This window comes from Sphaerodactylus townsendi, linkage group LG15, assembly GCF_021028975.2.
Source record: "Sphaerodactylus townsendi isolate TG3544 linkage group LG15, MPM_Stown_v2.3, whole genome shotgun sequence".
Taxonomy (NCBI): domain Eukaryota; kingdom Metazoa; phylum Chordata; class Lepidosauria; order Squamata; family Sphaerodactylidae; genus Sphaerodactylus; species Sphaerodactylus townsendi.
The window spans coordinates 20530698-20552906 of NC_059439.1; the positions used below are offsets into that span (position 1 = coordinate 20530698).

Genomic DNA, 22209 nt, shown 5'->3' on the forward strand with positions numbered 1-22209 from the left:
ACTGAAGGAATCAGTGGGCTTTAACTCTGATGTACTTAAACTGATCTACAATCCCTGGCACAGCTATTCCATTCTGTCCTTCAGTTTAGCATGTCACATTTTGTCCAATTCCAAACGCCATATCAAAGGCAGATCCCACACCGTGCAACTGTGCCTGGATGAGCTGGCACCATTCAATATGGCATTAGGTTTTTTTTTTTGGGGGGGGACAGATTCCAAGGGGGAGGAATGGAAAACCAAGACCAAATAATATTTAACAGATTTTAAAGCACTTTCATTCTTTTAGGTGTACAACATTGTCCCTGGAGAGCATTATTACTTATTTTTTAACAATAGGAAAGGGGTAAATCAGGTTCCTTGATGCTGAGGGTATTCAGTCCTGAATAGCTCAAGCTTCACATCTCTGTAGATTATCCACATAAACCTAATTTCTTCCACAGGGCAGTTTTCACCTCCTTGTTTCTGAGGCTGTATATGATGGGATTCACCATGGGGGTAACCATGGAATAGAAAATGGAGAGCACTTTGTCATTGGACTGGGGGAACAGATACACTGCCATGGCAGAGTCGTAGAATAAAGTTACCACCAGAAAGTGAGGAGAGCATGTGGAGATAGCCTTCTGCCTGCTTTCAGATGACTCCTTATTGTTGAGAAAAATAAGGTATCAATCCAAACTCTTCTTCTTCTCCTCTTTTAATCTTCTGGTGCTTTTAGCCAGCCAGGTAGGTCTAAAAATAAAAAGGAAAGGTGAGTATGAGCTGCTTTGAGATTCTTGAAAGGTAGAGAAAAGTGGGGTATGAAAACCAACTTTTCTGCTTCTTCACTTTTGTTTTTGTACTTGTCATTAGCACTTTGTTGATTTTTATAGGGGAGCTGGTTTGAATTTACCCCACATGAAGTTGGCGTTCCTGGCCTAGGAGCATATGTAGACCTCAGATACTTTGGGAGTGTTTTTGAAAATTGTCAACTGAAAGAAAGGAAGGAGGAGAAAGACGTCTGCTATCTGCAGGGTACATCGTATGCATTTTGCTTCAGGACAACCTGGTGTTCTGAGCATGCCAAAACCAGGGCGGGTTTGGGCAAGATAACAAACAATATTTGCATGATCAGCCCAGATGCATGTGGAATGCATCTGCTTGTGATTATTAATGGATAGGAAAAGAATATTCAGCTTGGATCCAACTAAATTTTCTGCCAATAAAAAGGAAGCGAGGAGGTCCTTTTTGACAAAGTTAAAGGGCTCTGCTGGTGATCCTGTGATGTGCCCCTAGATCAAGGTCATGTAGGATGGGACTGTAGGAAAGTGGAGGACTGGACAGGATTGAATGAAAATGCTGGAAGCTGGATCCCACACTACATCTGTAATATGCATGTTGTAGCAAAGCATTTCAGGTTCAGTTTTGGGGCTTAGATATGACTTGAGCTTTCTGTCCAAATCATTAGTTGGGTTTTATTTTCCCCACTTTAGACACTGAATGCCATTTTTAAGTACAAAATTGGCTTTGCTCAGTCACACGTAGGTTGTGATTTATAATGTTATTTATAATGATAGCTGATGGTTTGGATCTAACCAGCTTTTACACAAGGTATCCCAAACATGGTAAATTTGTGCCCAAAAAATTAACTTTGACCCTTTAATGCTGTTGGGTGAACTACAAGGCTATTAATACCATTCAGGGAAATAGGTATAGATTTTTATGGGGGGCCACACCCCCACCTTCCCCAGGGCATGACCACGCCTCCCCAAGCCCCACCCCTGGCCTAGCGCTGATAAAAGCAGCTCTCCAAGGCCAGGGACGGCAGACTCCCCTGCCCTGCCCTGCCCTCCCCCCACCAGTTGGGCTCCCAGCTGGCAGCTGGCAGTTCGTTCTGCCCTCCCCTCTGGGAAGAGGCATAGAGGGAAAGTGGAGCCTGGTGGAGTTTTGCGCCCGGGCAGCCACTGTGATGCTGGAATCCACCCTCAAACAGCATCACTTTCAATGGTGTTTAAACGAGAGAGCCCAAATTCTCCTTTTAAATCTGCCTTAAAGGGAGAATCTGGGGTCCCCAGTTAAACAACATTGAAAGTGATGCTGTTTTGGGGTGGATTATCCCCCACCATGAAACAGCATCACTTTCAATGTGGCGTAGTGGTTAAGAGCAGGTGCATTCTAATCTGGAGGAACCGGGTTTGATTCCCTGCTCTGCCACTTGAGCTGTGGAGACTTATCTGGGGAATTCAGATTAGCCTGTGTGCTCCCACACAGGCCAGGTGGGTGGCATTGAGCTAATCACAGCTTTTCAGAACTCAGCCCCACCCACCTCACAGGGTGTTTGTTGTGAGGGGGGAAGGGCAAGGAGATTGTCAGCCCCTTTGAGTCTCCTGCAGGAGAGAAAGGGGGGATATAAATCCAAACTCTTCTTCTCCTAAACTGAGGACATCATATTCTCCCTTTAAATCCATGCTGAACGGGGTGGATTTAAAAGGAGACTTTGGGGAAATTTGGGGGGTGCCAGCTGCCAGGGTGCAATTGTTAAGCTAGGAGCACCAAACTTCCAGAGTATCTTTAGGAGACTCTCCTAATGATACCACCCACGTTTGGTGAAGTTTGGTTCAGGGGGCCCAATGTTATGGACCCTCAAAACTGTAGCCCCATCGCCTATTACCTCACATTTGAGACAAGCTTCGGAAATGAAGCTTCAGAAATGAATGGGGGGGGTTGGGTTAGGGTTAGGAACCCCCCTTTACCTACATCCTTGATACCATTTCTTCCTTGTTCACAGGTTTATGGGAACGTGCACTTGGCAGTGAGTGAGAAATTTATGAGTCTATAAAAGGCACTGCTTTTCTGTAGCCAAGGCCAGAATTGGAGGGCATGGGACAATGTCAGAAGACCAAACAGAAAACTGGACTTGGATCTGGGTATCCTTGAGTCATGTCCCTATTTACAATTTCTCATCTTTTCTGCTTTTATATAAAGTAGTGGACAAGGTTGTGGAGAAGCTTTTGGAAGTAATGAAAAGTAGGTTGTTGTTAATAACATTATCCTCCGCTTGCTCTTTATATTTTTGGTGGATAGAAAATTGTACTTGGACCTGTGTGTCCAGGCTTCTAGTCCCTCTTTTTCAGTTTCTCATCCATCCATCCATCCATCCATCCATCCATCCATCCATCCATCCATCCATCCATCCATCCATCCATCCATCCATCCATCCATCCATCCATCCATCCATCCATCCATCCATCCATCCATCCATCCATCCATCCATCCATCCATCCATCCATACATACATACATACATACATACATACATACATACATACATACATCCAAGTTGCTGAAACTGACATGCTCATATCAAATTTTGATTTCTTTGGTTAATAGAAGATTGGACTCGGATTGGGCAGAACACAATCTAGTTCCTTTTCTCTTTATTTCTCCTTTAAGTCGTGGACAAACCTGTGGAATTAATGAAAGGTAAGTTACTTTTCATTCCCCTGATGGGTAGAAAATTGGACTTGGATTTGGATGTCCTGTATTCTAATCCCTCTTTTCAGCTTCTTCTTTTTTCTTTTAGATAAAGTCATGGACAAACCTATGGAAGTAGTGGAAGGTAAGTTACTGAAATTAGCATGTTTGTGTTGACTTTTCATTTCCTTGGTGGATAGAGAACTGGACCTGGATTTAGATGTCTTGTAGTCTAATCCTTCTTCTAGTCTAGTTGGAACCCATTCTTTGAAAGCAAGTGGAATGGTTTGATGATGTGGATCACTCATTTAATTAACAAACTTTAGCTCATACAGAAGGCAGCAAATTGGTTTTCATACCCGTATTTTCTCTACCTTTAAGGGGTCTCAAATTGGCTAACAATCTCCTTTCGCTACCCACAACAGAGAGCTTGTGAGGTAGGTGAGGTTAGGGGAGTTTTGAGAGAACTGTGATTGGCCCAAGATTCATAGAGAGGGATGGGCAATCAAATCTGGTTCTCTAGGTTAGAGTCCGCTGTTCAAGCAGAGTAGGGAATCAAACCTGCATCTTCAGATTAGACTCTGCCACTCTTAACCAGTACCCCACCACACCCATGCATTGTGTCTTCATTGTGGATGTGGTAGCATAAATGAATTGCCCTACACTCCTGCTTGTTGAAAAGGAGTGGTGCCGTGAAGCTAGATCACATTATTTGTGTTTCCCAATGCAGATGGCAGCCAAGTGATTCCAAATCCGATCATTCCTGGAAGAAAGCCAGCTGGTCAGCTGGACCCGAGGGGAAAACCTCCATCAGAGGGGCCAGCAGAAGGTTAGAGTGCTACAGGACATTACTGTAATACCTTCAATGGGGTTATGCAACAGATGTGTATGCAAAATAGCAGCCTTCAATTGGTTCTTCTGGGTTTTCCAGGCTGTGTGGCTGTGGGCTGGTAGTTTTAGCTCGTAATGTTTTGCCCACTTTTATGGCTGGCGCCTTCAGAGGCATATCACAGTGAGGTGTGTTTCTATCCACGGCACATACAGCAAGGAGTGGTTTGTGTGGTGAGGTATCTGTTTTGTTCACCTCACCGATGGGAGAGGGGATGAAATGCCTTTGCATGTGTGTGTGGAGTTCATTTGCAGTTTCCTTTTCAATTGTGTTAGTGTATCCATTTGCAGCTGCCTTTGAATGTGTCCTGGTGGTCTTAATGCTTGTGACTCATCTCTGAAACCAGACTGAGGGGAAGCAGTGGGGTGGGAAGGAGTCTGTGCTATCTAGAGCAGGGGTAGGGAACCTTTAACACTCAAAGAGCCATTTGGACCCGTTTTCCACGGGAAAAGAAAACACTTGGAGCCACAAATAATTTTTGACATTTAAAATTAAGATAGCACTATATATATATATATGGTTTTTTTACCTTTTACTCCGCTCATTCTGAGAAGCGCATGGATGCGCCTGCCCTGCTGCCTGCAGGGTGGGCAAGGATGAAGCCGGTGGCTCGGCCTCGCCGGCCGCCAGGAAAGCGCCCACCCCGCTCCAACAGGGCGGGCGAGAGGGGAAGCCCGCAGCACGGCCCATCCGACTGCGAACAGTTGGTGCGCCCGCCCTGCTGCCTGCAGGGCGGGCAAGGATGGGGCCAGCAGCTCGGCTCGTGGAGCCGCAGTGCAAGGGCAGAAGAGCCGCGTGCGGCTCTCGAGCCGCAGGTTCCCTACCCCTGATCTAGACGAATGTTGAATGGTGTTTGAAAAGACTTATGAATGTAGATCCTCATCTTCTTGTGAAGCACATGTGGTAACTCTGAGCTAATCACTACTACACATAGGCCCCTTCGGCTCATGCAGAATAGCGCACATTCAATCCACTTCCACAATTGTTTGAAAATTGATTATGCTATTCCACACAGTAAAATCCAGCTTCACAAGTGCATTGAAAGTGGATTGAAAGTGCATTATTCTGCATGTGCAGAAGGGACCATAGTTGCAGTGGAGATAATATGGGGGATAGTCACACATACTGCCCTGGGCTCCTTAGAGGACGGGTGGCATTAAAAAGCTTAGACCTAAAGACAAACAATTATGTTTCTGATGAAGGAAACTTTGATTCATGAAAATTGATAATCTTGAAATCTTGTTAGTCTTTAAGGTGTGACTCAACTAAATTCTAACAAGATTACTCACTTGAAACAATATTTCCTCCCATAATATATTGGGCATGCAGAGGGTTACCTACCAGAAGCTGAAACCCAATGCGGTGAGCTTCCATCACACCTGTGTTTACTTCTATGCAGAGGCGTAGCTCCAAGGGGAGAGGGGGGCGTGATGCACTGGGCGCGTGCCCCTGTGGGGGTGTGGCGAGGGCATGGCGGGGGCATTCCAGGGCGGGACGGGGGCAGAGGATGCACCAGTGCACCGGGCACTTTCCCCCCTTTCTACACCTCTGCTTCTATGGATACCATCCCCTCCCAAATTCTTTTCAAAGACATTCTACATAAAATTCCTTCGGTTCAAAAATCACAGTAGATATCCCTCCCCAACAGTGTGGCCTTGTGGCTCTAAAATTTCACCTTCTAAAGGAGCCTCTTCCATAGAATGGGGAACACTATAGAAAATCAGTATGTTCATGCAATTTCATAACACATCTTTGTTTCCCTTAATATTGTTAGCCGCGGTTAATTCTCCTGATCTGACTGAAGAACCGGTCCTCAATCTGATAGATGCCGGTTTGGCCATCAACTCTGCTTACCCACTTATTTTGTACCCTGAGAGGAATATCAAGCTGATCCTCTCTTTTGATTTCAGCTCTGGGGATCCTTTTGAGGTAAGTCAAGATGAGGAAAGAACAGGTATCAGGGATGCTATCAAATATCTTACCCCTACTGGCTTAACTCCCCCAATTTCTTTGGGGGGAGGGATTTTGCTTCTCCCTTGCATGGATCATACCAGTGAGGGTTTTCATGGAGGAGCTGTAGTTGAAGATATGCAGACACACATAAGAGAATCTTAGCCACTTGGAGGATTCCCATGGAAAAGCATTAGGACTGTGGAAGGCAGGTCTATCATTCATTGAGAAGCATTGGGCAAAGAATGTATTTTTGTTCACCCTGAACCAATTGTCCCTAAGTTTTAATTTTATGGGAAAGGAAGAAGAAGTGTTTGAATTTATACCCTACCTGTCTCTCCTGTAAGGAGTCTCAATTCATCTTACAAACTCCTTCCTTTACTCTCTCCACAACAGGCACCCTGTGAGGTAGGTGAGGCTGAGAGAGTTCTGAAAGAACTGTGACTGGCCCAATGTCACTCAGCAGTCTTTATGTGTAGCAGCTTGAAAATAAATTCAGTTCACCATGTAAGAGACTGTCGCTCACGTGGAAGAGGAGGGAATCAAACCAGTTTAAAGTTTGTTGCTCATAAACACTACACCATGCTGGCTCTTAACCACTACACCACACTGAGGGACACAACAAAGTGCAGACTTGTTCTGTTCATGTCCCCTTCTGACATTATGTTAGTGGTAGGCGCCACAGTATCTCCAGAGTAGGATTTTTCAGTACGTCTCCATTCTTTCAGTAGAGGGAACTAATGGTATGCATGGTGGCCTGCTACATAACCTTGAACTTCTGAAATACTTTAAGAAGCATGAGGATGGAACCATTGAACATCTACTGCCCTGGGCTCCTTAGAGGAAGGGTGGCATTAAAAAGCATAGACCCAAAGACAAACAACTATGTTTCTGATGAAGGAAACTTTGATTCATGAAAACTGATACCCTGGAAATCTTGTTAGTCTTTAAGGTGTGACTCGACTAAAATCTAACAGGATTACTCACCTGAAACAATATTTCTTCCCATAATATCTTGGGCATGCAGAGGGTTACCTTTCAGAAGCTGAAACCCAATTTGGGGCTGTAGTCTTCCTGCTCTGATTTGTGAAATTCCCTTTTCTCATTCGTAGCTGCCAACATTCCCTACCGTGTTTTGCGCTTTCTCAATGTGGTTAGAACGTCCTATTCCAGCCTTTTGACGTGGACGTGGGGGACCAACAACAACTTCCTGTATAAATGCGGTGAGCTTCCTGTGTTTACTTCTATGCTGAGGCGTAGCTCCAAGGGGACAGGGGGGCGTGATGCACTGGGCGTGTGCCCCTGTGGGGGTGTGGCGAGGGCATGGAGGGGGCATTCCAGGGTGGGACGGGGCGGAGGATGCACCAGTGAACCGGGCACTTTCTACACCTCTGCTTCTATGGATATTGTACTCCTGGGCTGGAGGTGGATGTTCTATCTGTCTTGGGGTTTTTCTTTCTCTGTGTCACTGCATTTATTAAAACAGTGATACCCTGCCTTTCCCTTTGTGGCACAAGGTACCTGATTATAACTGATTCAATTAACCACAAACACCAAGCACATCATGAACTTGGCTTGCATTGAATTAGACCCATCAATATTAGCATTGCCGACTCAGATTGGTTTTCCAGGGTCTCTGGCCGAGATCTTTCACATCACCAGCTGCTGGATCCTTTCATGGGCGATGCCAGAGGTTGAGCTTGGGACTTTCTGCATGCCAAAAAGATGTGACAGCACTGACCATCCAGCCCCTCCCAAATTCTTTTCAAAGACATTCTACATAAAATTCCTTTTGTTCAAAAATCACAGTAGATATCCCTCCCCAACAGAGTGGGTTTGTGGCACTAAAAATTTCACCTTCTAAAGGAGTCTCTTCCATAGAATGGGGAACACTATAGAAAAGCAGTATGTTTATGCAATTTCATAACACATCTTTGTTTCCCTTAATATTGTTAGCCGCGGTTAATTCTCCTGATCTGACCGAAGAACCAGTCCTCAATCTGATAGATGCCGGTTTGGCCATCAACTCTGCTTACCCACTTATTTTGTACCCTGAGAGGAATGTCAAGCTGATCCTCTCTTTTGATTTCAGCTCTGAGGATCCTTTTGAGGTAAGTCAAGATGAGGAAAGAACAGGTATCAGGGATGCTATCAAATATCTTACCCCTGCTGGCTTAACTCCCCCAATTTTTTTTGGGAGGGATTTTGCTTTTCCCTTGCATGGATCATACGAGTGAGTGTTTTCATGGAGGAGCTATAGTTGAAGATATGCAGACACATAAGAGAATCTTAGCCACTTGGAGGATTCCCATGGAAAAGCATTAGGACTGTGGAAGGCAGGTCTATCATTCATTGAGAAGCATTGGGCAAAGAATGTATTTTTGTTCACCCTGAACCAATTGTCCCTAAATTTTAATTTTATGGGAAAGGAAGAAGCAGTGTTTGAATTTATACCCTACCTGTCTCTCCTGTAAGGAGTCTCAATTCATCTTACAAACTCCTTCCTTTACTCTCTCCACAACAGGCACCCTGTGAGGTAGGTGAGGCTGAGAGAGTTCTGAAAGAACTGTGACTGGCCCAATGTCACTCAGCAGTCTTTATGTGTAGCAGCTTGAAAATAAATTCAGTTCACCATGTAAGAGACTGTCGCTCACGTGGAAGAGGAGGGAATCAAACCAGTTTAAAGTTTGTTGCTCATAAACACTACACCATGCTGGCTCTTAACCACTACACCACACTGAGGGACACAACAAAGTGCAGACTTGTTCTGTTCATGTCCCCTTCTGACATTATGTTAGTGGTAGGCGCCACAGTATCTCCAGAGTAGGATTTTTCAGTACGTCTCCATTCTTTCAGTAGAGGGAACTAATGGTATGCATGGTGGCCTGCTACATAACCTTGAACTTGGAAATACTTTAGAAGCATGAGGGATGGAACCATTGAACATCTACTGCCCTGGGCTCCTTAGAGGAAGGGTGGCATTAAAAAGCATAGACCCAAAGACAAACAACTGTGTTTCTGATGAAGGAAACTTTGATTCATGAAAACTGATACCCTGGAAATCTTGTTAGTCTTTAAGGTGTGACTCGACTACAATATAACAAGATTACTCACCTGAAACAATATTTCTTCCCATAATATCTTGGGCATGCAGAGGGTTACCTTTCAGAAGCTGAAACCCAATTTGGGGCTGTAGACTTCCTGCTCTGATTTGTGAAATTCCCTTTTCTCATTCGTAGCTGCCAACATTCCCTACCGTGTCTTGCGCTTTCTCAATGTGGTTAGAACGTCCTATTCCAGCCTTTTGACGTGGACGTGGGGGACCAACAACAACTTCCTGTATAAATGCGGTGAGCTTCCTGTGTTTACTTCTATGCTGAGGCGTAGCTCCAAGGGGACAGGGGGGCGTGATGCACTGGGCGTGTGCCCCTGTGGGGGTGTGGCGAGGGCATGGAGGGGGCATTCCAGGGTGGGACGGGGCGGAGGATGCACCAGTGCACCGGGCACTTTCCCCCCTTTCTACACCTCTGCTTCTATGGATATTGTACTCCTGGGCTGGAGGTGGATGTTCTATCTGTCTTGGGGTTTTTCTTTCTCTGTGTCACTGCATTTATTAAAACAGTGATACCCTGCCTTTCCCTTTGTGGCACAAGGTACCTGATTATAACTGATTCAATTAACCACAAACACCAAGCACATCATGAACTTGGCTTGCATTGAATTAGACCCATCAATATTAGCATTGCCGACTCAGATTGGTTTTCCAGGGTCTCTGGCCGAGATCTTTCACATCACCAGCTGCTGGATCCTTTCATGGGCGATGCCAGAGGTTGAGCTTGGGACTTTCTGCATGCCAAAAAGATGTGACAGCACTGACCATCCAGCCCCTCCCAAATTCTTTTCAAAGACATTCTACATAAAATTCCTTTTGTTCAAAAATCACAGTAGATATCCCTCCCCAACAGAGTGGGTTTGTGGCACTAAAAATTTCACCTTCTAAAGGAGTCTCTTCCATAGAATGGGGAACACTATAGAAAAGCAGTATGTTTATGCAATTTCATAACACACTTTGTTTCCCTTTAATATTGTTAGTCAAGGGTTAATTCTCCTGATCTGACCGAAGAACCAGTCCTCAATCTGATAGATGCCGGTTTGGCCATCAACTCTGCTTACCCACTTATTTTGTACCCTGAGAGGAATGTCAAGCTGATCCTCTCTTTTGATTTCAGCTCTGAGGATCCTTTTGAGGTAAGTCAAGATGAGGAAAGAACAGGTATCAGGGATGCTATCAAATATCTTACCCCTGCTGGCTTAACTCCCCCCAATTTTTTTGGGAGGGATTTTGCTTTTCCCTTGCATGGATCATACGAGTGAGTGTTTTCATGGAGGAGCTATAGTTGAAGATATGCAGACACATAAGAGAATCTTAGCCACTTGGAGGATTCCCATGGAAAAGCATTAGGACTGTGGAAGGCAGGTCTATCATTCATTGAGAAGCATTGGGCAAAGAATGTATTTTTGTTCACCCTGAACCAATTGTCCCTAAGTTTTAATTTTATGGGAAAGGAAGAAGTGTTTGAATTTATACCCTACCTGTCTCTCCTGTAAGGAGTCTCAATTCATCTTACAAACTCCTTCCTTTACTCTCTCCACAACAGGCACCCTGTGAGGTAGGTGAGGCTGAGAGAGTTCTGAAAGAACTGTGACTGGCCCAATGTCACTCAGCAGTCTTTATGTGTAGCAGCTTGAAAATAAATTCAGTTCACCATGTAAGAGCCTGTCGCTCATGTGGAAGAGGAAGGAATCAAACCAGTTTAAAATCTGTTGCTCATAAACACTACACCATGCTGGCTCTTAACCACTACACCACACTGAGGGACACAACAAAGTGCAGACTTGTTCTGTTCATGTCTCCTTCTGACATTATGTTAGTGGTAAGCGCCACAGTATCTCCAGAGTAGGATTTTTCAGAATGTCTCCACTCTTTCAGTAGAGGGAACTAATGGTATGTATCGTGGCCTGCTACATAACCTTGAACTGACATACTTTAAGAAGCATGAGGATGGAACCATCGAACATCTTCTGCTATTTTAGGAAGAGTCCCTAAGTGCAGCATAAAACGTAGCTTAACTCAGTGATGTGTGGATTTAGTAGTTTCCTCATGAAACTGAAGCGCTCTCCCTCTTTTTTCGTCCATTCAGACCCTAAAAAAAACTGTTGACTACTGTCAGAAAAACAGAATCCCATTTCCCAAGATAAATGAAGAAGAACTGAAAGATACAGAGAATCCATCTGACTGCTACATCTTCCGAGGCGATAATGGCCTGACTGTCATGCATTTCCCACAATTCAACAGAGTCAACTGCGCAGGAAATTTTTGAAGAGGAACGATATGGGAAAAATGACCCAAGATTAGATTCGTTGGGTTGTCTTGTTTACAGGCAAGAAGAAGAGTTTGGATTTATACTCCACTTTTCTCAGTCGTGAGGAGTCTCAAAGCAGCGTACAATCACCTTCCCTTCCCCTCCCAACAAAAGACATCTTGTGAAGTAGACGGGGCTGAGAGAGTTATGAGAGAACTGTGACAGGCCCAAAGTCACCCAGCAGGCATCATGTTCGTGGGGAAGCAACCTGGTTCTCCTTACTAGAGTCCGCCATGTTACAGGCCCTGCAGAACTGTGAGACGTCCCACTGGGCCCTGCTCTCATTTGACAGATCTTATTTTCTCTCCCTGTAGTTCTTCTTTCTTGTTTCTAGGTCCCCTCCCAATCTACTGTCCAGACTTCAGCCTGTTGGGATTCCAATAAACCTCTGTTGTTGTTGTTTTATCTTGCTATAATGACCAGTCATTTGCTCCCAAGTTCTTCTTCCAGTTGTTTTAGTAGTTTTAGAGAGAAAGAAGGTCCGCTTACACTACTACTCAAATCTGCTAAGTGGAGCTCACTCCCAGCAAATTGTTTTTAGTAGCTGCGCGCTACTGTCACTAAGTAGCGTGGGGTCCCCCGGCACTCCCCACTACAGGGGCGGAGACAATGCAGCTGCCCCGACGCTGCTGTTCTCGCGCCCCCTCAGCACTTGTCATTTCTGGCGCTCCTCAAAACAGCGCCTTTTGATGACCCCGCACAGAGATCAGGGTCGTGGGGAAGCCTAGGACCACGCCAGAAATGACGTGTGCTGAGAGTAGCCCGCAGCAAAGGGAGGTCATGGTAAGTGGGGAAACAACCTTTATTGAAGAAGGTTGAATGTGTGAGATCCACAGTAATCCAAAATGACTTTACATTCCCATTTTCAGGAAAAATTGCAGAATACCATAAACTGTATTCTACCTTCAAGAGAAACTACACCCGTGAAGAAACAGAAAAACTCATCAATGCAGCCAAGAAAATGTTGTCAGTGTTCAGCAAAAGATTGTGGAAGAGATCAAGCGTACTGTGGGTTCGCAACGCGCTTAGGCAATGTGGTAAACGATTGCTTAAAAGCTGGTTTGTATAATAAGGGGGGGTTATTTTATGGTTTTTTTAAAAAAAACAAACAAACAAAGCAAACTTCCGTTCATCTTCTGTGTGGGTCAGTTTCAAACATTCATTCAACAATCGAAGTCAAATGGAGTTTCCATAATCACAGAGGTGGGGGAAAAATGTTACAATATCTCTGACCCCCTGGTTCATGAATTGTCACAGGAACACTTCTATACTGTGTTATATGTAAAATATACACAACAGAGTGTCTTGTCACCAATCCCTCAGTTCCCCTCCATTTCACTGACTTTATACACTGTAGTTTGGGTCAGATACACCATCTGTCGCTATGCATTTTTCTATGTACACTGCGTACATTTTATTTGTGTGTGTTGGACATCACAACATCTTTTCCAAAGCTCTCCAGTGAGAGGGAAAACTCAGCGAAGAAGGAACAAATCAAGGTCACTGATGTGCCAATGATTTTTATACCTTTTTGAGTATGTCTCTGTAGGCAGAGCCAGCTGTGTTCATACCCAGCAATCATTGCTTTGGGGTTCCTCTTCATTGGTTGCCATCATAAATTTTCCTAAGACCAAACATAATAATATTTCCTATGAGGTTTGGAGAATTCCATGTTGATAACTTTTATGGATAAAGGGCACATTTTCTTCAAGGAGTAGAACAAGAGACTCACTAACACTTATGTGGTGTTTTTTTAATGAATTTAATGAATAATTGATACATGATAGAATCCTGAGGAATTCTGATATCAAGGCAGGATTTCTACATTCTTTCTTTTAGCAGTTGCAGAGGAAAAGTAAACTTGACAGAGTTGATATATTCCAGGGATTCTGGCTAGGACTCTAAGCAGATAGTTATCTGGGATATTATGAAACCTTTCTGGAAGTTCTTTTTAATCTCAAACTCAGTTACCTTAGTCTAGCTAGGGGCACCATGCACCTGGGAACAATCTTCAGCATGTATTTTGCCAGATGGATGTGGAACCCACATGCACAAACTAGTCCTGGCGAGAGCTTCTCTCCTGAAATCTAATAGTTAAGGTTGTACCAGCATGGCGTAGTAGTTAAGAGTGGCAGACTCTAATGTGGAGAGCTGGATTTGATTCCCCACTCCTCCACATGAATGGCGGACACTAATCTGGTGATCCAGATTTGTTTCCACGCTGCTGCATGTAAAGCCTGCTGGGTGATCTTGGGCTAGTCACAGTTCTCTCAGAACTCTGTCAGCCCCACCTACTTCACAAGGTGTCTGTGGTGGGGAGAGGAAAGGTAGGAGTGTGTAAGCCACTTTGAGACACCTTACAGTTGAGAAAAGTGGGGTATAAATTCAAACATTTCATTTCTTCTTTTAAAAAAAATGCTAAAATTTTTCCAATCACTTGTCCAGGGAGTGGGGCACTACATTCTTTCTAATCACTCTCAACACCAAACAACAGACCCCCAGGATTTTACCTAGTTGGAAAGATCAGCAACTGTGCACTATAGTCCATTAGTCCCTGAGGTGCTTTATCACATATTGGTTGCTATCAAAAAGTAATGGAGACCTGTTATGTCTCTCTGACTCAAAACAGTGGCTGAACATTTCAAAGTGGCAAGCAAGGGTACAATGCAAGGAAAAGAGTATTAAAACCACTGTGTAAATATAGAATTTCAGGGGAAAATTGATGAGTTTAAACTTTCACAACAACCTTTAGGGCTTAGGGAGACTGGTCAAGAACAACAGTGACATCTACAGGATAATTATTTGGTGCATCATCACTATCAAAATTTATATGTCAATCTGGAATTTGTATCAAGGATCATCCCCAAAAAATCAGGATTGATGATCATTGTGATTTAAACCAGTTACAGATGCAAAATAAATGAGATAAATGCTTAAATAACGGAGGCAGATTTTGCCCTTATGAAAAAATGGTGATCCATTTTAGTAGCATATATGATCCATTTTAGTAGCATATATGATGATGAAGTTGCATTAACTGGCATAACCGGTGTTGAGATCATTATGAACCATGGCCAGAGTACGTTGATATCTCTTTCTTTTTACTGATCCTCTCAAATCTAGAAATTCTGTTCCCTTAGATTAAGCATGCCTTTCTATTAGCTTGTGGGTTGAATGATGGGATATTTCATCCATCTCTTTTCCCACTCTGTAAGACAATATTTACTTACTCCCATATTAGCCAAACTTTTTTCAGAGATTAATAACACGGGCAAAATGCCTGAGATTTGGACTAATGCGGTGATTGTACCAATTTATAAGAAAGGTGATCCTAATGTACCAGCTAATTACAGGCCAAGAAGTCTCAAGAAGTCTGTTATCAATAGCAGGAAAATTATACACAAAGATGCTGCTTAACCGCCTACAAACATGTGGATTGAGCAGAACAAAATATTAGGATCGGAACAAATAGGTTTCAGGAAGGGCTATACTACGTTACACCACTGTTTATTCCTTGATGTAATATTTCACAAATATATCAAGAAAGGCCGTACTAAATTGTACATTGCCTTTCTCGATTTACAGGGGAGCATTTGATTCAGTTGAAAGAAACAACAAGCTCTGGCTTAAAAACTTGAAATCCTTTTGGGGTAGGAAGCAGATTACTGGCAGCTTGATGATAAGATTACTATACCATAAAACCCATTTGCACCAAGTGAGGTTCATTACACAAGAAGGTTATTGTGTTTACCCCTAAAAAATTACAATCTTCTACAACTGGTGTTAAAACAAGGATGGCATATTGGCCCTCCTCTACATTGTTTAACCTGTTTGCTTTTAAATGATTTGAAGCCAACCTTAAAAAAGCACTAAAATGTGAGTAGTCCTATCCTAGGGTAATATCCCAACTCCGATCCTGCATATAGTCATGCTGGATGACGACTTCTCTCTCATCAAGAACTAGAGCAGGCCTGGAATCATCTTATGTTAAAATGTGCAGACTACTGTAAAATTAACAGCTTTAACTATAAATATCGCCAAGAAACTAAAACCATGGTCTCTTTTCTAATAGATTTAAACCATTCAAAATGGTTCATAGATGGAAAGTGAAATTGGACAGGTGGTTAAATCCTTTAAATATCTAGAGATCCACCTCCACTATAACACCAAATAAGGGTACAGCACAGAAATGCAGCAGTGAAGGGATGACACGTACAGCTGTAATAAGCGCGTAGTGTGTAATTTTTTTTACACTTTAAAGGACAACCAACATATCCCTCAGCCTTTAAAGGTTTTTCTAAGCCAAAGTTTTGCAGCAACTGCTTTATGGGAGTTCGATTTTGGATAACTAACTTTGGTGCAATGCGGCAGAAAAGATACAATCTGGTGTTTCTATACAAAATATTCGAGTCCGCGTGATTGTGTACCCATATGATGCTATGTTTAGAAGTGGGCGTATGCACCTATTAAATACTCAGGGCTTGGCTGCTCACCTTCAAGTTTTGGATAAAGATATGTTTTCAGTTACATTCTCCGAACAGCTTCTTACTGCATAAGGCCTTAGCTGAAGTCAAAAAGCTTTGATTGGTGGAACACAATTAATGGTAAACTTTACCTCGATTGGGCAATTTTCTTTGGAAGAGCTGGGCGATGAAGGACCCCGACAAAATGTGTATAGTCTAATGTTTAAACTTAGATTATATGGATCAGGAGCTTCAGCACTCTGAATTAATAAACCAACAAACCACATGCTCCCCCACTGTATTTTGCATATAACTCCGGAACCCGGGTAAGATGGCTAGCTACTCTATCACTAATCCCTGATCCCAACCAACTTAATTTGGATACCTGAATTCAGAGCCAGATGTAATGTTTTTTTTCACCTGCTCTCTGTGCAAGGTCGGAGTTTGAGAAGCTGGCCCCTAACACATAGAGTATGTCCATTCTGTCTCACCCATGTAGTCGAAACATTGGGATCACATTTTATACTATTATTGTCCAAAATACAACGCATTGTGAGAGAAGCTTTCTCCTATTACCATCGAGCAGGGGTAAAAAAAAACCGTCCAAAATATTTCAAACGGTAAAATTACTAAAATAGTAAACTGATCCTGATATGCTTTGGGAGATTAGCCAGGACTACTTGTTGTGCTGGGTCATTATTGCACCTAAGAGGATGTGTAACTGTATGAATGTAATCGCATCTTTGCATTGAAATTAAAAAAAAAAATGATAATTTTCAGTTTCAAAAGATACTGAACCGCAAAGTTGGAATTGAAATCAGTATCATGCAAACATAAACTATTTATAAATGAGTAATATCTCTTTCAGCCATCGTGACTTTGGGTTATTTTAAAATGCATATGTATAGAGGCTCTATTGTTATTTATTTATTTCTATTTTAATATTAGGAAAATGTAATTTGTCCTGTTTGTTTTAATTTTAGTAATCTCCAGGAGCCTGAGAGGATGGATATATCCTTTTAGCAAAATATAGAACTAAATCGGGAAGTGCCAGGATATTTCCTGGTGTTGGATCTTAAATATAGTCAAATGGTATCTGTTTTACAAATTTGTTTTGAATTGAATGTGCATAACCCTTTTAATCCATTTCTTATATTTCTACTTCAATGAACCTGTCAAGTTGGAAAGCAAAATCCATAGATGTAACATATGATTTTTAGAATTTAATAATTTAATAATAGTGTGTATAACCACTTGCCCTATACAATTCCTAATGCCAATAAAGGTTATTGTGATTGTGATTGTGTGAATATTTACTTAATTATGTACCTGTAAATTTCCTTGAAATATAGTAACATTACAAATATTGTATTTAGCACTTTTTTTGTATTCAGTAAAAGCATTCTCAATGTTTCCTTTTTGTTTGATTTCTGACCCATTGCACGAGAAAAGGGGGGGCAATCACCTTCAGAGGCAATAATGCTTAACAAGAAATCCAACAAATAAGCATCTTATCTAACGAAATACAAACAAATTATCCAATGTTAGTAAGCAGAGCAGGATAGCAGTGCCATCTGGAAATAGAGGCCCCTTCCGCACACGCAAAATAATGCGTTTTCAAACCACTTTCACAACTGTTTGCAAGTGGGTTTTGCTATTCCGCACAGCTTCAAAGAGCATTGAAAGCAGATTGAAAGTGCATTATTCTGCATGTGCGGAATGAGCCAGAGGGAGAAGCCCATGGAGGTTTATTCTGAGGCAAAGAATTATCCAAAATCTTGTTAGCCATCTCTTGAATGTGCTCCAGACACCCCTACTTTGTGCAGTAGCCCTGCATATTATCTTCTGGAGGACTACATACACTTTGAAATACTATGCTGAAATCTCTTCATTTTGTGCTCTGATTACTGACTGAAAGTCATTCATAGGAACTTTTAAGATACTTTCCTTGGTTTCACGTGGAATCTGCTTGGTCATCATTTAATTTCACATCTAATATGAGCTTCTATTTCTGTTTTCCTAGTTCAATGTGGCATGTTGCTAACCATTGGAGGATTGGTTTGTGTTTCATTAGAGAAGGTGCTGTATTTGTTGGATTTCCTGCTAAGCATGATTTCTGACTCAAGGCTACTTGGAAAACAGGCTCAGATGTTCTACCATCCAAAAATGCAAAAGGCAAAATAAACATGAATTTCTGCCAACCTCTCATTTCCTCCAGTGGCACCTTTTATTAAACAATATGTATCTGGAATGCTACATAAAGAGCTCCAGATGGTTTTGTCCAATGCAGAGGCTCACTGAATTCTTTTTGTCATCGGCGTATACCCTTCATAAATTCAGCACCTGATTTCAAGAAAAGGGAGAATACAATTCTATAACTCTCTGATTATTACAGGTAAACATTTTTAAATGTGGTCAGAATTAAACCATTAGGGTCACAGGTCACCTTTTAAGGTCCGGCTTAATTTCTTTTGTTCCATATCTGTCTTGGAGGCATTTATGATCTGCTTATTTTCTCTTTGCTAACTTCCCCATTTTCTGTAAAGTTATGGTATTTTACTCCACTAATATGTTAGATATGGCTTTGTGTCACTTATAATAAAAAAGGGCATTTTAATACCATATTTTGAGAGCTCCTCTATTTTTTTAAATAAAAAGAAAACGAAAGAGTAATGAAGGGAGTTGAGAAGGATCACAATGAATATGAATATGCACACATACCATTTACTGAAGTCAGGGAAAAAATTAATTAGGAATGAAAATATTTAGAAAAAACACAAAATCTGTTTTGAAAAAGGAGTGTAACGATAAGGTTTATAGAATCACAGAATCATAGAACAGAGTTCTATGGAAGTGGCCATTCCCCTACTTGACAGAGAATCAGTCTAAAGCATCTCTGACAAGTGTTTTCCCCGTTGCTGCTTAAAGACTGCTAGTGAGGGGAAACTGAGTTCCCACTCTGGGAAACAAACTCTTACTATGGTGTTGTGGGTTTTCCGGGTTGTATGGCCATGTTCTAGTAGCATTTTCTCCTGACATTTCACTTGCATCTGTGGCTGGCATCTTCAGAGGATCCTCTGAAGATACCTCAGCCAGCCAGAATCTAGGCTACAACACCAGGGACGTTCCTCGCATCGAACTCGTTCGGCGCCGACCTGATCGACGCTTGTGGACTGGGTCCACATGGGACAGTCCTAGGAAAGATGCCGGCAGCCGGGCGCGCCGCGGAGCGCCAGCACCTGGCCAACCCGGTGTATCCCTGGGCCTCCGCTGCGTTGCTGAGGCCTGGGGACACACCCCCTGGCCCTGCGCACCTGCTCCAGAGGCGCAGGGCAGGGGGGCGTGTCCCCAGGCCTTGCGGGATGCGCCCGGAAGGCCTGGGGACAAAGGCAGGCACAGGGAGGGAGGGAGCGCCGGAAGCCGCTGCCCGCTTACCCGCGAATGCGGCGTTTCCCAGCTGGCGTTTCCTCAACAAGTGCACTTCGAAGCACACTGGGAAAACGCAGGCGTCGGGGCCGGACGGACGGGTTGCCGCACGTATGGGCTAGCGCGCTGCTGCAAAGCGGCTTCATTGCTCTGTATGAACGTGGTGTCCTGGGGCGGGCGCTTTTTACCGTCCCCTAAGCCAGCCAAGTTTATGGCCCGTTTTAGAAAGGGCCCAGGAGAAAATGCTACTAGAACACGGCCATAGAACCCAGAAAACCCACAACATTCTAGTGATTCCAGCCATGAAAGCCTTTGACAATACACTGAACTCTTACTATGATAGCTTTTTTCTTAATATCCAGATGGTACCTTTCTGCCCATAATTTAAGCCCATTATTGTGAGTCCTATCCTCTGCTACCAACAGGAACAGTTCTCTCGCCTCTTGCTAAGGGTTGGCCTTTCCTAATTTATGATTTGCTTATGGCGCTAATTCCAGCGCCAAAATCTTGCATTCCAAGCCAAGCCAGGGCAGTCAGAAGGTGCCGTTTCTGCAGCGTCAGAAATGATGCACGCTGAGGGGATGTGAGAGCGCAGAGTCGGGGTGGCTGCATTGCTGCCGCCCGGACTCGTGGGGAGCACCGCTGGACCACGCGCTATTTAGAGGGGGGCCAGTAGCGGCAGCAGGCAAATGGTAAATGAGAGGAAAGGGCCTACGTTTCCAAATACATTTCTTAAAGTAGGCAAGCATTATGTCCTCCCTCAACCACCTCTTCTCCAGACTAAACATTCCCAAGTCCCTCAGCCTTTCCTTATAGGGCTTGGACAATTACTACTTACTAAGCTCAATGAAAAATATGCTGACATTCTCTGTCTGTCTGTCTGTCTGTCTGTCTGTCTGTCTGTCTGTCTGTCTGTCTGTCTGTCTGTCTGTCTGTCTGTCTGTCTGTCTGTCTGAATGGATATGGGTACAGCACAACACAAAAATATTTTTAAAGACAAAAATGAGCTCCCATGATTTACCCCCAGTGCCCTTGAAAATGTAAAACTATCATTTTGGGGGGTTTAAAAAATATGTGAGAGAAATCAATGATAAATACTTGTCAGGATTGTAAACATTTATCTCCTCCAGGAAATCACTGTCACTTAGGAAAGCACCATCTCCCGATGTGTCCATAACCTTCCAAAGCATTCCCCTCTGCGATCCAAAGAAAGCTACCACACGGTCCTTGTTGGGTCCAGCAGAAACATCAACAGCAATTTTAGTGATCCGGTTCCTGGAATGAAAATATGGCAGTTTAAAAACCTACATTACATGTCATATGCTTTGTGATTCTATTGCTGGACTTATGATTTTTTTAAGCAATTTTAGAAACGAAATATAGCCATTCATATAAATACACCATTTTCTTGTTAGGCTTGATGAAAAGACTCATATCAAATAGGTCATTGTGGGCTTTTCCGGCTGTGTGGCTGTAGTCTGGTAAATTCCATCTCAGCCACCCCCGAGCCCCACCCCCCACCTTCCTGCTGGCAGCTGGCTGCTATAAGTGGGGTGCATGGAGGCATAGAAGAAGAGAAGAGTTTGGATTTATATCCCCCGCTTTCTCTCCTGTAGGAGACTCAAAGGGGCTTACAATCTCCTTGCCTTTCCCCCCTCACAACAAACACCCTATGAGGTAGGTGGGGCTGAGAGAGCTCAGAAGAACTGTGACTAGCCTAAGGTCACCCAGCTGGCGTGTGTGGGAGTGTACAGGCTAATCTGAATTCCCCAGATAAGCCTCCACAGCTCAGGCGGCAGAGCTGGGAATCAAACCCGATTCCTCCAGATTAGATACATGAGCTCTTAACCTCCTATGCCAGGGGGGGAAGAGGTGAAGGGAGCCAGTTAGGCACCATTTAGGCCTTGTATGCCTCTGTTTGGGTTAGCTGAATAACACCCTGAATAAATGTGATATCATCTATAAAATTATGTACACCCCTCAGCATTCCTGATTGTGGACTAAGAACATCTCAAACAGAATTTGGGTGCTGTGTGGTTTCCGGGCTGTATGGCCGTGTTCTAGCAGCATTCTAGAACACGGCCATACAGCCCGGAAACCACACAGCACCCAAGTGATTCCGGCCGTGAAAGCCTTCGACAATACATCAAACAGAATTGTTCTCAATACAGATAGTTGGGACCTCACAAATGTCTTATTTCCTATTCCCAGTTTTTATGCAACTGATTGTGGGGCAAAGGTGGTTGAAACATTTATACAAGTTCAAAGTATCAAAGGCAAATAAGAAAATAAGAGGCATCTACAACAAAAAAAAGATATTTACTTGACCGTTGTCCTCAGAAACCATGGGTGAGACCCTGTTGATGATACACCTTCATCCATGAGATGATGCTTTGCCATAAACTGAAGAATGTTATCTGGTAAATCCTTAGAGGATGCATACTGTTCAAAGGGTTCAGTGCCAGCACAGGAACCAGGCCTATACGGAAAAAAAGGGATGAAGGGAAGTACTTCATGTTTGGTTAAAGGTATTATAGATACATTTCCTCACAAGCTCAAGGTTGTCTTCAAAAACGATGATGAGTTGGTTCTTAATAGCTTTAATGCTG

The 22209-nt window shown here is 43.2% G+C and overlaps 1 protein-coding gene across 1 annotated transcript in view; it reads left to right on the forward strand.

Annotated features, from left to right (window-relative positions):
• LOC125444036 overlaps positions 1-22209 on the forward strand; it is a 100962-nt gene that overhangs the window by 47543 nt on the left and 31210 nt on the right. Inside the window, exons 18-21 of the mRNA XM_048516475.1 lie at positions 7401-7511; positions 8245-8424; positions 9528-9638; positions 12581-12748. Of these exons, the coding sequence (XP_048372432.1) occupies positions 7401-7511; positions 8245-8424; positions 9528-9638; positions 12581-12748 (570 nt within the window). The remainder of the gene's footprint in view (positions 1-7400; positions 7512-8244; positions 8425-9527; positions 9639-12580; positions 12749-22209) is intronic.